At 33.1% G+C, this 17,144-nt stretch overlaps 3 protein-coding genes across 3 annotated transcripts in view; all 3 read left to right on the top strand.

The window, feature by feature from the left end:
* LOC130987821 (uncharacterized) overlaps nucleotides 1-17,144 on the top strand; it is a 551,243-nt gene that overhangs the window by 287,326 nt on the left and 246,773 nt on the right. The gene's annotated exons all lie outside the window — the stretch shown is intronic.
* On the top strand, nucleotides 2,659-4,369 carry LOC130990041 (uncharacterized). The gene is made up of 2 exons (XM_057914242.1): nucleotides 2,659-2,764; nucleotides 3,182-4,369. The coding sequence occupies exons 1-2, from the start codon at nucleotides 2,659-2,661 to the stop codon at nucleotides 4,360-4,362; spliced, it is 1,287 nt and encodes a 428-aa protein (XP_057770225.1). The 3' UTR covers nucleotides 4,363-4,369.
* Nucleotides 7,096-10,846, top strand: LOC130987792 (uncharacterized). The gene is made up of 2 exons (XM_057911467.1): nucleotides 7,096-7,975; nucleotides 9,517-10,846. Exons 1-2 carry the CDS (start codon nucleotides 7,212-7,214, stop codon nucleotides 10,697-10,699), a joined length of 1,947 nt encoding a protein of 648 aa, XP_057767450.1. The 5' UTR covers nucleotides 7,096-7,211; the 3' UTR covers nucleotides 10,700-10,846.

Genomic DNA, 17,144 nt, shown 5'->3' with positions numbered 1-17,144 from the left:
GAATCGGTACGCACTACTATTGTTTGCATATCCAATGAAGATGCAATCAACAGTTTTTGGTCCTATTTTTATTTGTTTGGGTTTAGGTACTTCAACTTTTGCTAAGCACCCCCACACTTTTGTATATTTATAGGACGGCTTCCTTCCTTTCCATAATTCATATGGAGTTTTTTCTTGTTTCTTTTGGGGTAATTTATTCAAAATTTTATTAGCCGAAAGAATAGCTTCCCCCCACATGTTATGTGATAGGCCTGAGCTTATCAACATAGCATTCATCATTTCTTTCAATGTTCTATTCTTTCGTTCTGCAACACCATTTGATTGTGGAGAATAAGGTGCAGTCGTTTGATGAATAATGCCATTTTCACGACAAAATTCCTCAAAAGGTGCAACGTACTCGCCACCTCGATCACTTCGAATCATTTTGATCTTGGTGTTAAGTTGATTCTCAACTTCATTTTTGTATGTTTTGAAAGCTTCGAATGCTTCGTCTTTGCTTCTCAAAAGATACACATAGCAAAATCTTGTGCAATCATCTATAAACGTTATAAAGTAATTCTTTCCACCTCTTGTTTGCACAAGTTTTAAATCACATAGATCGGTGTGAATCAATTCAAGAGGTTTCGTTGATCTTTCCACTGAATGAAAAGGAGATTTTGCCATTTTTGCTTCAACACAAATTTCACATTTTTGGTGTTGATTGAAAGACATCTTTGGCAATAAGTCTAAATTTACTAAACGACGTAGTGTGTTTAGATTTGCATGTCCTAATCTATCATGCCATAAATTAGGAGACTCAACCAAGTAAGTAACTTTTTCCTTTATTGCATTATCACGTACAAGTACAGGAATAGCATTAAGCTTGAAAAGGCCATTATCTAGGTAGCCTTTTCCTATATAGTGACCATTCTTGGTCATTACAACTTTGCCTGCTTCAAACACTAGTCTAAATCCGGCGTTGCACAAAGCGGATCCTGAGATCAAGTTCTTGCGAATGTCGGGAACATGCAGCACCTTCTGTAGGGTTATCTTGAGTTTCGACGTCATCTTGAGCACAATGGTTCCAATTCCGATGATAGAGGATGCAGTAGAATTGCCCATATACAGCTTTCTATCGCCGGAGAGAGCTTCATACGAGGAGAACATTGTCTTGTCGGCGCAGATATGCCGGGTAGCACCGGTGTCGATCCACCATCCTTTTGGACTGCCGACCATATTGACCTCGTCTACGACGGCACACAAGTCAAGTTCGCCTAAGTCGAGGGGCACAGACTTTGTCTCCGTCACGTGGGCTTGATGGTGACCATTGTGCTTGTCTTTCTTCGGTTTGCGACAATCTTTTGCCATGTGACCGGGTTTGCCGCAGTTGAAGCAATCTCCTTTGATCCTCTTCTGACCTTTTTAGTCTGGGTGTTTGCCTTTGAACTTGCGTTTCTTCTTGTTGCTAGACTCGGCTAGATTTGATTTTGCCTCCATGGAAGTTTTGTTCGTCTTGTTTTCGGAGATTCTATTGTCCTCTTCGATTCTCAAGCGAACGATCAAGTCTTCAAGTCCCATCTCCTTGCGCTTGTGCTTGAGATAGTTCTTGAAGTTCTTCCAATGTGGTGGTAATTTCTCTATCACCGCGGCCACCTGAAAAGATTCAGACAGTTCCATACCTTCGGCAAGAATGTCGTGCAGGATCAGTTGAAATTCTTGCACTTGCTCCACAACGGTTTTGCTATCAACCATTTTGAAGTCTAGAAAACGACCGACTATGAACTTCTTCAAGCCGGCATCTTCTGCCTTGTACTTCGTCTCCAAGGAGTCCCATAGTTCCTTGGACGTCTTGGCGCTAGAGTAGACATTATAGAGAGTATTGTCTAGCCCATTCAGAATATAGTTGCGACACAGAAAGTCGCTATGATGCCATGCATCATATGCTATCCGCAGTTGCGAATCAGTCTCGTCTTCCCCCACAGTTGGAGGAGATTCATTCACAAAACGAGCCATATTCAAAGTAGTAAGATAAAACAGCATCTTAGACTGCCAACGTTTAAATTCAGAACCTGCGAATTTTTCCGGCTTTTCGGCAGCAGCAGGTGCTGGAGCATGTGGAACGTTGGTCGGAACTGGTGGAGCATTGTTGTTGGGCGGAACATTGTTGTTGTTGGTGTTGCTTCCTGTCGCCATCTTTCCACACTAATTTTGCCTAACGATTGTTATTTGGGTAGTGTAGAAAATAGGATGACGATAAAAGAATTAATGCAGAACCGAGGCGAGATAAAATCTCTCTCCGTAAGGCAAAATTACTTCCGCTCTTGTGCTTGCGGATCTATAGTAATTGCCCCCAAGATACAACGGTATAGGGTCGATAGACGATTCCTTAGCACTAGGAGATCGTTATCCGGTCGAACGGCTCGATACTCGGGACTTGAGTATGAACACTAACTAGTATGATAGGAGATGATGTGAATGGAATGATTTGAACCACATCCTGGAGGGCCTATTTATAGTATGTAGAGGGGTGCGGTGGAAGGGTGCGTCTGTTGGGAGAAGGCCTTGACCGAACCATCACAGCCATTCGGTCAAGGGGTGCCATGACCGAACCATTGCAATGGTTCGGCCCAAGCAGCCGCCCAGCCTCATCCGTTCAGAGCCACCCGGACCTTATCCGCCATGTCATGGAACCGCCTGTGCCACGTCACCCGAGCCACCGTTTCATTTGTCAAAACTAAAGGCTCCTCAATGCTCCTCGCGACGACGCGAACGAGCGAAGTGCAAAGTGCGCCTACAAAGCGCCCATTGCGACAAGTGCGACGTGCACGTGCTCGGCCTCGGCCTCGGCCTCGGACTCGGCACCTTCCTCGTAGGAATCGAGTTTTAGCCTTAAAAGGCTAAGTCAAAACCTACTTGGGTGCACCATAGGTCCACCATAGAGGAGCACACTTGATTGTTCCTTTATGGTGGAGAGCACTTTATAAATAGCTTTACACTTCCTTAATTTTCCAATGTGGGATGACACTCCACATTTCCATCTTCAATGGCTATCTTTGGGCATTAATTACTCATTCAATTCTTAATAGATTTGAACAAATAAATATACCAAATTAATCTACTCAAAATGTAGATTCCAAATATACCATTTAATTCCATTAATTACAAAGTAATTATGGACTAATAAAGTCATTTATTCCAACAGACATTACCAAGGGTCCAATAGATGACATATATGGGGAGATTATCATACCATTTGTTAAGAGAGAGAGAGAACAAATTACCATCCCTCAGAAGACCTGTGACAAATACAAGTTCCCCAATCACCCTCATCATCTACTAAGTTTTACTATATTTTCATCTTCACCGTCCTCTTCATCATCTCATCATCACAACCATGAAAAAGAAGAAGGTGAATATGAAGAAGAAGAAGAAGAAGATGATGATGATGATGATGATGATGATGATGATGATGATGAAGACAGCAGTATTTCAAGATCAGAATTAACATGTGATGGATGCACATTGCCTATACATGAAAAGAAGCAAAGAGATGATAATGAGTACGAGAATGGTTACATGAGTTGTGATGAATGCAAATACTTTCTCCACTTGTCCTGCTTTAACTTACCACCACACCTCTCATCTCTTCCACTGCACCCCATCCAAAATCACGATCTTACTCTTCTAAATGCTGGCAAGTTAACATGTTGGGCATTATGCAGTATTTGTAGGGGTTATACGAATGGACTCGTTTATAAGTGTACCCAATGCTACTTCACTATAGACATCAAGTGTGCTTCTCTGCCCAACACCATAAAACACGCAGCTCACCCACAACCGTATCATCTCATGAATCTAGTCATGGACAATCTCTGGCACAACTTCTGTGGTGTTTGTTATGATTCTATATATACAGATAATGTATTGTACAGATGCAATAGCTGCAAATTTTGTATGTGTGGTGAATGTGTGCTGCTACCAGCACAAAATAAGCATAGATTGGAGAAGCACCCGTTGCGATTGACATATGATGCGTATGTTAATCGTCCTGGTGAGTTCTACTGCAGCAGCTGCGAAGGCCAAATGAATCCGAGGAGGAGGATGTATCATTGTCGAGACTGCGATCAATCCTTTCATCCTTATTGCATTCCTGCTACGTCGGGTCAATATAGAAATATCAACTATGGGATGCAGCAGTATGTGATTCCCACTCTTCATCACCACCCTCTTAGATTTCAAATTATAACCAAGAAAAAGCTTTGCGACCTATGTCATCAAGATAAGTATCAGATGCCTGGATTTCAATGTGCGTCATGCACCTTTGTCATCTGTTTAAACTTCTGCGCTGAAGATTTGATTGATAAAATTCACATCGCCGAATAGAATTTCTCTTGTTAATTAATTGGGTTGTATGTATGTATGTATATATGGAGTATAATTATTGTGTATTATTAACATTTTCCGGCAATCTTTTTAATTACTAATTGGTAAATGGTACATTTCACTTACCCATGCAGGTGGAGCTAGCTAGGGTGATAGCATATTATATTTGACAATTTACTTTACGAATCATTCCAATTAATTGAATATTAAATTATTTTTAAAATTTTAAATTACAATTGCATGTACAACTACTTTCTCAATACCCCATTAATTGATCATTATAAATCCTTCATATAACTATATACAACAAAATGTACATACACTTACTTTCTTAAGTGTTTTCATCCAAACAATTTATTATTAAATAATAATTTTTTTTTCAAATAAGAATGATATAGTCAAATATCTGCTTATTTATAAATATCTACGTCCATGTATTATGTAATATAAGCGGATGTACTTTCGGAAATGATGTTGAATAGGGGTGTAAGTGAAATGTACCATTTACCAATTAGTAATTAAAAAGATTATTAATTAATTAATTTTTAGGAAATATGAAAATAACTCCCTAAGCCCTAGTCAATTCACTACAGAGAGACAGTCGGGAATTAAACGGGAGTTTTGAAGCACACTCGCCGGTCGCCTCTCTCGTACGCCACCCCTCCGACCGTCTGCCGGTCGCCTCGCCAGTCGCGGCACGTCGCCCTCTCAGTCGGATTCCTCCCAACGCGTAGCCACTGCCCGAGCAGAGCACGCCGCCCTCTATTGTTGAATGTGTAATTTTCCAATTTCTATTTTTTTTATTCTTTATACAGAATATATATATTTTTTATTATGTGGGATACAACCATAGTTTTTGTGCATCATGCATATAATATATTAGTAATTTGAATTCAATAGAATATTTGAAAATGTGACTAATATAATTTTTTCTTTAAATATAATTGGATGTACTTCTTTAGTACATAAAAAAGTTTGCCACGATTCTTTTTGGTACGTCAATAAAAAAAAGTACTCACTCCGTTATAGCTTTTAGTATGCATGCATATTTTCTTTTTTAAATGTCCCATATTTTTATATTTATTTATATTTTTAGCAAAAATAGGTGAGACTCTTACTTCACTTTAATTATTTTAACACCCACATAAAAAGTTGGACCATTAGTATCATTTTTATTTATAGTGGCCCACACAATTCTAATCACATTTAAAGTAAAATTGTTACTCTATTAACTACTATTTCATTCGTATTTTATTAAAACTTGCATCGTTCGTAATTTTGGGTGGACGGAACGAGTATAATATTCAACCATTCAAAAGAAAAAGAAATTGAAAGATGTAGAAATTGAAAAATTGGAATTTGATAATTGTGATATCTGAAATTATCAAGGCATTAACAACTGCTACGAAGCTCAATCCTACACCTTGTGATTCACATCCTTTGAGTTTTGATACCTTTTCCTATGTAGCATTCATTATCCTCTCCGCCTCTCCTCAGCTCGGCGCAATGGCGAAAATGCTTCCTACAATCCACCTGCACACCACCTGTTCGATGAAATGCCAGCCGTCTTTCTCTATGCTTCCCTCGACGCTTCACTTAGAGAAGAAGCCGCAGTTGTTCCACCGCAGGAATCATTTCTTAAGTATCATTCTTTTCTTTGTTATGAAGGTATAGTTTTTAACATTTGCACGAAATAGGAATATGATTTTCGAATATACTTGAAGATATTGATGAGAATTCTTTAGTTTTTGAAGATACTAGTGAAGTATTAGATTTCAAAACTCATATGGAAGAAAAGTAGCCAGTTACCTTCCTTTTCTTTTTCTATATTGTTGTTGTTCCGTTTTAGTAAGATGTTTATATATAGAAATAATACGTGAAATTCATGCTAAATTTTATGGACCGTCAAACAATATTTAGTCTAATTAATATAATTAAGTATTAAAATTAATTCAAGCATTTAAATTATATGAAGTTAAAGAAATTTAAAAAATAGAATTACAAATGCTTAAATCTATCTATTTATCGACAATTGATTTTTAATTTTTTTATTAAATAATGTATATCCCCTAGAACTATATATTGCATTAACAAAACTACTACTTTAATTTATTTTTTTACGAATGTTCTTCGTGAAATACATCAATTAAATATTTATCTATTTAGTTATATTTATAACTTCTATACTTGTAAAGTGGCGCATGTAACATGCAATTTAATAATACAAAATAATTTGATTTCGTTCATATACTTTATTTTTAGCTATCAATCATAGGAATAGAATCGAACAATCACATGCAATTCCATTCATTTTATATTCTTTGTGCATATCAAATATAAGAAACAACCAAGGTTTATCATTTTCCCCTCTTTTCTCCATTTCATTCCCCTCTTATTTCATTTATACCGAACATGATCTAAGGATTTGAGATTGCTCATTGTTAGGGTGTATATATTCTCTACATAAATCTTAAATTTTAAACCATTAATATTGTCACATAACAATCATCCACGAGCAAATTCCATTTTTTTTTACATAAATATATTTTCAATCCTAATGCTAAAGCTAGTTTATGTATTGATCCAAAGTATCAAGTTCTTTTATTTATAGTACGTGGAATCGTGGATATGTAAGATTCTTAAATATAGTATAATATTTCCAAAGTATCATTTCTAAGTAATTTATAATAGAAGTATCATTCTTTTCTTTGTTACGAAGGTAGAATTAATTTTAAAGTTGCCACTTACCTTTTTTTTTTTCTTCTTTGTTTTTGTTGTTCTGTTTTAATAAGATGCAGGAATTGTATGTGTGTGTTAATACTTGCTGTTAAGAGAGAAAGAAAGTAGAGATGGGTGATGAGGAGATTATTCCTCATATGTTTCATGAACACCCGCTGACTCTGATCCCCAACCCGGCCGCGGAAACAGATTATTCTTGGGCCAATTTGTGTTATGGTTGTCGGAGATACTTTTTAGCAGGAGAGGCAGTCTATGGATGCAGCCAAAAGTGTGGATTTCTTGGGCTATTACACAAAGAATGCATGGAAATGCCGAGAGAGATCCGCCATCCTCTCCACCCTTCACACTCACTCACACTACAACACTCTTTATATGATGATATCATAAATAGATGTGCAGTTTGTGAAGGGTATTATGTGGTTGAGCTGTGCTACAAATGTATTGGGGGATGTGAGTTTTTGATCCACTTGCGATGCGCAGGGGGTTTTGATGAAGCAGTAGTTGATGATAATCCAACAATTAAGCACCCAAGCCACCCCCAACACCTGCTCAAATTTTCTAAGAAAACAAGGTGGTGCTCCTTCCCCTGTGATGCCTGTGGTGCTACTCACAAAGGGAACTCCTACATCTGCACCATTTGCGACTACTGGATACACGAGAGCTGCGCACTCTTGCCGGAGTCTGCGCACTTCCCTCATCATCGCCCCGACCACTCCCTCTCCCTCGCTTTTCATACGCCATATGAGTACATCCTATATTATTTTGTGTGTGCTATATGCAGCGGACCTTTGCGAATGAGATGTTGGATCTATCATTGCCAGATTTGCAGTTATGTCGTCCATATCAATTGCGCCTCCCTCTCGCCTTCTGATTCGTAATACTTCTTACCTCATTTTTTATTTTATCAATGCATAATTTGTTTTATTTGAAAAACAAATAATTTTACGGTTGACATTGAGCATACATCTTTTACTCATACCTTCTCTCTAAGCTTTCAGTATCTTTTTTTTTTCAAAAATATCAAGTGAAGGAGACATTTATAATTATTTTATAACAATATTTTAGAAGATGAAATCAGATAGAATTTTAATATATAACAATATATGGATACTACCCCACGATAGATTGTTCTCCATATATTAACTTATTTACATATTCTACCACATGATGAGACCCTCTCTCCACTCATAATACAATTAATTACCATTATTAACAGTGTGCGTGTGTTGGCCAAGCGGTAAGGGGTTAATTAGGGGTGAGCAAAATCGGACCAAAACCGACGGATTGGACTGAACCGATCGGTTTTTTCGGTCCGATCGGTTTTGGTCCATGTATTGGTCCGGTCCGGTCCTATTTTCTTGGACCGAAAATATTTCGGTTCGGTCCCGGCCTCGGGGAGGCCAAAACCGACGAAAACCGGACCGAACCGAAAATATATAATATTATTAATATTTTTATTAATTTTTAATATTTTAAAAATGGTCAGTTTTGGACCGAACCGGACCAAGAACTGATGGCGGTTTCGGTCCGATTTCGGTTCGGTCCTAGGGTTTCAGTTGGTCCGGTTCGGTCCAAAAAATATTGAAAATTCGGTCCTCGGTTTCGTCGGTTCGGTTCGGCTCAGTCTGATCCGAACCGACTGCTCACCCCTAGGGTTAAATGCCCAAGGCCAAAGTTTTTTGGTTCGAGTCCCCTGTGGCGCGGTCATTTAATTTCTTTATTTAATATTATAAATTTATCAAAAAAATTATCATTATTAACACTACCTTTGCTATGAGACTCTTTCTCCACTCATAACATACTTAACTATTTTTATTAAAACCCGTGTCATTTTCTCCTAGGACTATTTTTATGGGACAAATGGAGTATATCTTATTGGATTGGGATATTTATTTATAAGCCTTATCAGATAGCTATAGATATATGTCAAATAGATTTAGTGTAATATCTAATGAATTAATATGTTCTTATAAATACTCCATCTGTCCACAAAAAATTATCCATTTTTGCAATTTTGGAATATCCACAAAAATTAGTCCATTTTCATTTTTGAAAACTATTTATCACATGGTGAGTCTATTCTCTATCCACAATACAATTAATTATCATTATAAATAATCTACTTTTTAGGTGGGATACTTTCTTAACTCACAATACAATAATTATTTTTATTAAAACTTGTATAATCTGTTACTATGACTGTTTTTTGTGGACAAAGAAAGTATTACACTTAAAATAAAATATGTAATAGGGATATAGTAATAGATAGTCTATATTTTGTGCCCAACACACTTTTTCTATTAGTATAAATTAGTATATATATAGATATAGATTTGGCATAAACGATGACGAACTAATTTTGTATTGCCAAGATTAATACAATTTAATTATTTGTTTTGGTTAATTTTCTTTCAGATTTAATAATGAAATCGCAGTTGATGATGAGAAAGGTATTACAAAAGGTCCAATAGATGACATATATGAGGAGATAATCAGACCCTTTGTTAAAAGAGAGAGAGGACAAATTTTCATTCCTCATGATCATGACAATCAGAACATTGATGGCAAATACAAGTTCAACAATCACCATCATCTACTAAGTTTTACTACATTTTCAACGGCATTGCCCTCTTCATCATCTCATAATCACAACCATGAAAAAGAAGAAGATGACAATGACGACGATGACGAAGACAATAGTATTCCAAGATCGGTACTATTTACATGTGATGGATGCACATTGCCTATACATGAAAAGAAGCAAACAGATGATGATTATGTCTACGAGAATGGTTACATGAGTTGTGATGAATGTAAATACTTTCTCCATTTGTCCTGCTTTAACTTACCACCACATCTCCCATCTCTTCCACTCCACCCCTTCCAAAATCACAAGTTTACGCTTCGAAATGCTGGCAAGCTAACAGATTGGGAATACTGCAGTATCTGTTGGGGTTTGATGAATGGGCTCTTTTATGAGTGTACCCAATGCTACTTCAATATAGACATCAAGTGTGCTTCTCTTCCCAACACCATAAAACACGCTGCTCACCCCCGACATAACCTGCATCTCAATCTAGTCAAGGATAGTCGGTGGTACAAATTTTGTGGTGTTTGTTATGATTCTATATATACAGAAAATGTATTGTACAGATGCAATAGCTGCAAATTTTGCATGTGTAGTAGATGCGTGTTGCTACCAGCACAAAATAAGCATAGATTGGAGAAGCACCCGTTGCGATTGACATATGATGCGTATGTTAACCATCCTGGTGAGTTCTACTGCAGCAGCTGTGAAGTCAAAATGAATCCGAGGAAGAGGATGTATTATTGTCGAGACTGCGATCAATCCTTTCATCCCGAATGCATTCCTGCTAGGTCGGGTGAGTTTAGAAACATCAAGTATGGGATGCAACAGTATGTGATTCCCACTCTTCATCACCACCCTCTTAGATTTCAAATCATAACCAAGAAAAAGCGTTGCGACCTTTGTCATGCTGGTAGTTATGATAAGCCTGGATTCCAATGTGTGTCATGCTACTTTGTCATGTGTTGGTTCTGCAGTGGAAGTCACATGAATGCCTTAAAGCCCATCTGATTCATATCCATCTGAATCTCTCATTTTAATTGTGTGTATAGATTATTGTATTTGTGGGATAAATTAATGTGTGTTGTTCCTATTTAAGTGATGAGTTGTATGCCTTGTAAGTCAATACTAAATAAAAGGTTTTATAATTGTGTATTACGTATAAAAGTTTTATAGTTCTTCTGTTTTACTAATACTAGTATACGCTCATTCGTGCGATGCACGACGCACATCGAAATTAAGAGGTATTCAAACTATAAAATTTAAGGAGGTTGGTAAATTTTAAATAAAAATATCCTTAATTTTTATGAAAAATATTTTAATACACATTCTTCTCATAATGTAGGGGATTCAAATATTATATAAAAAATTATTTACATGCCTAGTTTATATATGGATTGGTTATTGTGAAAATTATATTTTCGTAAGAATGTGAGAATGTTGTATTGAATTTATAAAGTTATTGCATTTAAAAATATATATTACCAAAAAATTATTGTTAGATTAAACAAATATAAATCATATGTTCAATTCTACTTTTTTTTACATGAAAAATAAATTACAGATATATGAATTTATCTTTTTTTTTTCTATTAGATTAAAGAATTCTAAAATAAAGCAATATAAATTCGTACACCAAGTTGGATTTAAAAAAAATATATTAAAATTAAAACTCATGTAAAACTCAATTTTATATCATTAAATTTCATATTTTTATATATAACCAATACGAAATAATCTATTGAAGCAATCCAAACATACGACAAAACATATGAAAATATTAAATGCACTATGGTCCATATCTCTCTACACTATGCAAGTTTAAAACATGAATATAGTGAAAAAAATAAAAAGTTGAAATAAAAGAGTAATAAAAATAAGTGTAGTCTTGCATAATAAAATGTACATAATTTTCATGATTTCATAAAATATTTTATGCAAATAACAAAAAAGATGAAAAACTAACTTCCTTTATAAAATAAGAGAGAGAAAGAGATTGATTTTAAAAAATTTAATTTGAATATCTTCTTTTTATTTTAAAGTTTTTTTATATACTTTTATAAATTAAATTAAAGCTCATGTCATGATATTTAATTTGATATGCGTATTAAATTTTTAATTAATTTAACTATATAAATTTTAGGGAAAAAAATTCTAAATGTAAAAAAAATTAAAGAAAAGAAAACAAAAATTGAAAACTTGTAAAGAAAAAGAAAAATAGAGAGAGAGAGAGAGAGACGGTGAGTTGGTTAGAAGTGAGATAAGTTGGTTAAATTTAGAGAATAATGGGAGAGATAAAATTTGACGGTAAAAAGTTATCGTTGTACTGATCTTTTATATTATACTAGTATGCCTATCCCGTGCAATGCACGGCGATCATTAAAATTAAATGACATATTAAATAATTATAAAGATTAAATATAATAAAAATATAATAAAAAAAGAGTTGGTCTTGGGTGAGGTCAACCTCATAGGGTGAGACGGGTCGGATCCGTCTTGACCCGACCCGAATAGGACGGATAATATTATTCTTTGACATTTGTAAGCAAATTGAACGTTGTGGTGCACTGGCAATTGCGTGTGCTCAACTTCTGCATCTAAGAGACGTGGGTTCGAAACCCACAAAGTAGAGGCTCATATAGCTTTTTATATTTTGTTTTGCTTTTTGTTTTAGTTTTTCCATCTTTTTGGTTTTTGCTTCCTTTTCCGTTTTTTTTTTCTTTTCCTTTTCTGTTTTGTTTTTATTTTGTAGTTTTTTTCTTCTTATTTCGCTTAATTTGTATTTTGTTTAATCTTGTTTTGTTTCTGCTTTTTTCTTTAGAACTTTTTTATTTTATTTTATTTTTGTATTTTATTTATATTGGTGTTACTTTAAAGTAATTATTATTTTAGTGTTTTATTTTTTACATTTATTTATACTTTTTTTAATATTACCTTTATTTATATCAATTGTTATTTTTTCATACGATTATAATTACTTGACCAAATAATTAAAATTAGAATTTTTTGTGAGTAAAAATAACAATTTCGTGAAAAAATAATAATTTTGAAACATTACATTTCTTTATATGAATAATATTTTTTTTTATTAAGATTATAGTTACTTTTAATAAGTATAAAACGTACATTTGTTTGCACAAATGTATACTTATGCTAATATAAGTATTTACCTTTATTCAATATAAAGTATTATATTTTCTAAACTCTAACCATTGAAAACTAAACCCTGAACACTAAATCTTGAACCCTAATAGAAATATTTACTTTTATTAAGTATAAGATATACATTTGTGCACAAATGTATATTTATATTAATTTAAATATTTACCTTCATTCAATATAAAGTATTATATTTTCTAACCCTAAAATCTGAACACTAAACCCCAAAACCTTGAACACTAAACCCTAAACCCTAAACACTAAATCCTAAACTCTAATAGAAATATTTACTTTTACTAGTATAAAATATACAATTATTAGCACAAATTTATACTTATGTTATTATAATTACTTTTTATTAAGATAATAGTTACTTTTAATAAGTATAAAATATACATTTGTTAGCACTTAGCACAAATATACTTATGTTAATATAAGTATTTCCTGTCATTCTATATTTTGTAATTACCTGAACACTGAACACTAAACCCTAAATACTGAATACTAAACCCTAAACCTTGAATACTAAACCCTAAATAATGAATACTAAACTCTAATGGAAATATTTACTTTTATGTAGTCTAACATATACATTTCTTTGTACAAATGTATATTTATGTTTCTATAAGTATTTCATGTCATTCTATATTTTGTAATTACCTGAACACTGAATACTAAACCCTAAATAATGAATACTAAACCATAATCCTTGAATGCTAAACTCTAATGAAAATATTTACTTTTATGTAGTCTAACATATACATTTCTTTGTACAAATGTATACTTATGTTTCTATAAGTATTTACTGTCATTCTATATTTTGTAATTACCTGAACACTGAATACTAAACCCTAAATAGTGAATACTAAACCCTAAACCTTGAATACTAAACCATAAATAATGAATACTAAACCCTAACCCTTGAATGCTAAACCCTAACGAAAATATTTACTTTAATTTAGACTAGTATATACATTTCTTTGTACAAATGTATACTTATGTTTCTATAAGTATTTCCTGTCATTCTATATTTTGTAATTACCTGAACATTGAATATTAAACCCTAAATAGTGAATACAAAACCCTAAATAAATACAAAATATATATTTATTGACACAAATATATACTTATGTTAATATAAATATTTATCTTCGTTTAATATAAAATATTATATTTTCTAAACCTTAAACTCTAAACACTAAACCATAAACCTTGAACACTAAATCCTAAACTCTAATAAGAATATTTACTTTTAATACGCATAAGATATGCATTTGTGCTAACAAATGTATACTTATATTTCATAAACTCGAATACTAAACCCTAAACCTTGAATATTATACCCTAAATAATGAATACTAAACTCTAATGGAAATATTTACTTTTATGAGTCTAACATATACATTTCTTTGTACAAACGTATACTTATGTTTCTATAAGTATTTCCTGTCATTCTATATTTTGTAATTACCTGATCACTGAATACTAAACTCTAAACCTTGAATACTAAACCGTAAATAATAAATACTAAACCCTAACGGAAATATTTACTTTTATTTAGGCTAGTATATACATTTCTTTGTACAAATGTATACTTATGTTTCTATAAGTATTTCCTGTCATTCGATATTTTGTAATTACCTATACATTGAATACTAAACCTTAAATAGTGAATACTAAACCCTAAACCTTGAATACTAAACCCTAAATAAATACAAAATATACATTTATTGGCACAAATATATAATATAAATATTTATCTTCGTTTAATATAAAGTATTATATTTTCTAAACCTTAAACCCTGAAAACTAAACCATAAACCCTGAACATTAAACCTTGAACACTAAATCCTAAGCTCTAATAAGAATATTTACTTTTAATACGCATAAGATATACATTTGTGCTAACAAATGTATACTTATGTTAATATACATATCAACTTTCATTCAATATAAAGTCTATATTACCTATAAATTCGAAACCCTGAACACTAAATCATAATATGAATATTTATTTTTAATAACCATAAAATATACATTTGTTCTCACAAATACATACTTATGTTAATATAAGTATTTATCTTTATTCAATTTAAAGTATTATACATATCAATAATTACTTTTTCTTACGAAAATGTAATAAAAAATAATTATTGACATGAAGAAATGTAATGTTTCTGAACTATTACTTTTCATCACATCAATAGTTACTTTTTATTACGAAAATGATTACTTGACCAAATATATAAAATTACAAGTTTTAACGATAAAAATAGTAATTATTTTGAACAAATAACTAAAAGTAAAAATTCTCATGAATAAAAGTAACAATTATCATGAAAAAATGTAATAATTTAGAAACATTACATTTCATTATAGGAATAATTACTTTTTATGACGACAATAATTACTTGACCATATAGCTAAGAATAAAAGTTATGGTGAGTGAAAATAACATTACTTTTATACATATCAATAATTGCTTTTGTTTACGAAAATAATTATTTGATCAAATAACTAAAAGCAAAAGTTCTCATTAATAAAAGTAACAATAATCATGAACAAATGTAATAATGTATAAACATTACATTTCATTGTAACAATAATTACTTTTTATTATGACAATAATTAGCTAATCAAATAGCTAAGAATAAAAGTTCTAACCAATAAAAATAACTTTACTTTTCTTTATATCAATAATTACTTTTGTTTTCAAAAGAATTACTTAAGCAAATAACTAAAAGTAAATGTTCTTGTGAAGAAATATATTGTTTCAAAAACATTACATTTTATCATATCAATGTTTACTTTATCTTACGATAATGTTTATTTGATTAAATAATTAAAAATATAAGTTCTTACAAGTAAAAATAAACACTATCTTTATTCATATCAATAATTATTTTTTCTTATCAATTCAATTGATTAAGAATAACCGTATCACATGCTAAGAAATTACAATGATGATGAAAGCCAGAATAGAGGCACAACTAATTAACACTGTCATCCTTCAATCCTTACAAAGACTAAAGCTTTAATAGGTTTGTCATATGAAATTGAACCAGAAAGATCATGAAAAGGCAAAAGAACAAACAAGATAAGGAAAAGTGAGGTAAGACATGAGAAGGCAAAAGAACAAACAAGGCGCAATGGCAAAGAGCTAAATCACATACATACATATACATATAAAAAACATACGTGATCCCAATGAGCCAAATCATTTAGTATCTATATACACTTTGTCATGTAACATTTATTGATACACCACAACTAAAGAACGAATTGTGTTTGTACAAATGAAAATACAAAATCTGGATACACATTGATTAATGAAACGAATGAACAATAGGAGAATGGGGTTCGAGTTTGACATTAGATGTTGGGTTCTTGGGGGTGAGTCGACGGCGGCGACTGCCTTTGATTCACAGAGAGGGAGATGGGGCTCTGGTTTCCCTGGCCGCAATTGGGAGAAGGGGGGCGGTCAATGATTTGGGGTTGGGGCTCAGAGTTTTAGAATCAGAGGGAGAAGAGAGTTGAGAGGTGTCGGGCGTTCGACGGCTTGTTGCTGGTGCACGCCGGAGTTCAGAGACCGAGGGGGAAGGGTGAGAGTAACCGGCAACAGTCGTGTTGTCGGAGAAGAGGGAGAGAGGCAGGGGGTGCTGCGCCGCCGTCTGTGTTTCGGTGTAGGTGTGTGTCCTGGAGTGAGAGAAAGATGTGGGATGACGGCGGTGGTCGGGGCGGCGACTGCTACTGCCGGTGCGGAGAAGAGAGGCGGCGCTTTCTATGCGGCCTTGTGTGAAGATTAGAGAGAGGAGAGTGAGGGAGATAAAAGAGAGGGAAAAAATTAGCTGGATATTAGAGTGGGAAGGGGTACGGGTCGCGGATCTGGACGCGGGTCGGGTCGGGTCAAACCCGTCTCATAGGGTGAGGTTAACCTCACCCAAGTTTTTGCGATAAAAAAAATATAAAAAGTATTAAAAATCCACACCAATAACTTATTAAAGAACCTAAATATGAAAACACGTTAATTTTCAATTTTATATAAAGTGTAATGATAGTTATAGTTAGTAAATAAATATTTTATATGATATTAAGATAACAGATATTGTATTTATATGTTCTATATTTATGTGACTTCAAATCTATTAGCATTTACATAAAATATGTACTATAAAAATTTCAAAATGCAAATTTATAATTTTGTACTTATGCGATTCACGTTATCAGAATTTGCAAAATTTTACATCATACATACAAAATCTAATCTATCTATCTATATATATTAAAGCAAAATAAA

This window comes from Salvia miltiorrhiza, chromosome 6 (assembly GCF_028751815.1).
Source record: "Salvia miltiorrhiza cultivar Shanhuang (shh) chromosome 6, IMPLAD_Smil_shh, whole genome shotgun sequence".
Classification (NCBI taxonomy): domain Eukaryota; kingdom Viridiplantae; phylum Streptophyta; class Magnoliopsida; order Lamiales; family Lamiaceae; genus Salvia; species Salvia miltiorrhiza.
The sequence above is the reverse complement of the archived record's forward strand: the minus strand, read 5'-3'. Positions and strand labels throughout refer to the sequence as shown.

Coding starts and splice junctions, on each gene's coding strand:
- LOC130990041 (XM_057914242.1), top strand. CDS start 2,659: ATGTCATGGAACCGCCTGTGCCACGTCACCCGAGCCACCGTTTCATTT. Junction 2,765..3,181: donor GCGAACGAGCGAAGTGCAAA/GTGCGCCTACAA, acceptor TTATTCCAACAG/ACATTACCAAGGGTCCAATA.
- LOC130987792 (XM_057911467.1), top strand. CDS start 7,212: ATGGGTGATGAGGAGATTATTCCTCATATGTTTCATGAACACCCGCTG. Junction 7,976..9,516: donor TCCCTCTCGCCTTCTGATTC/GTAATACTTCTT, acceptor ATTTTCTTTCAG/ATTTAATAATGAAATCGCAG.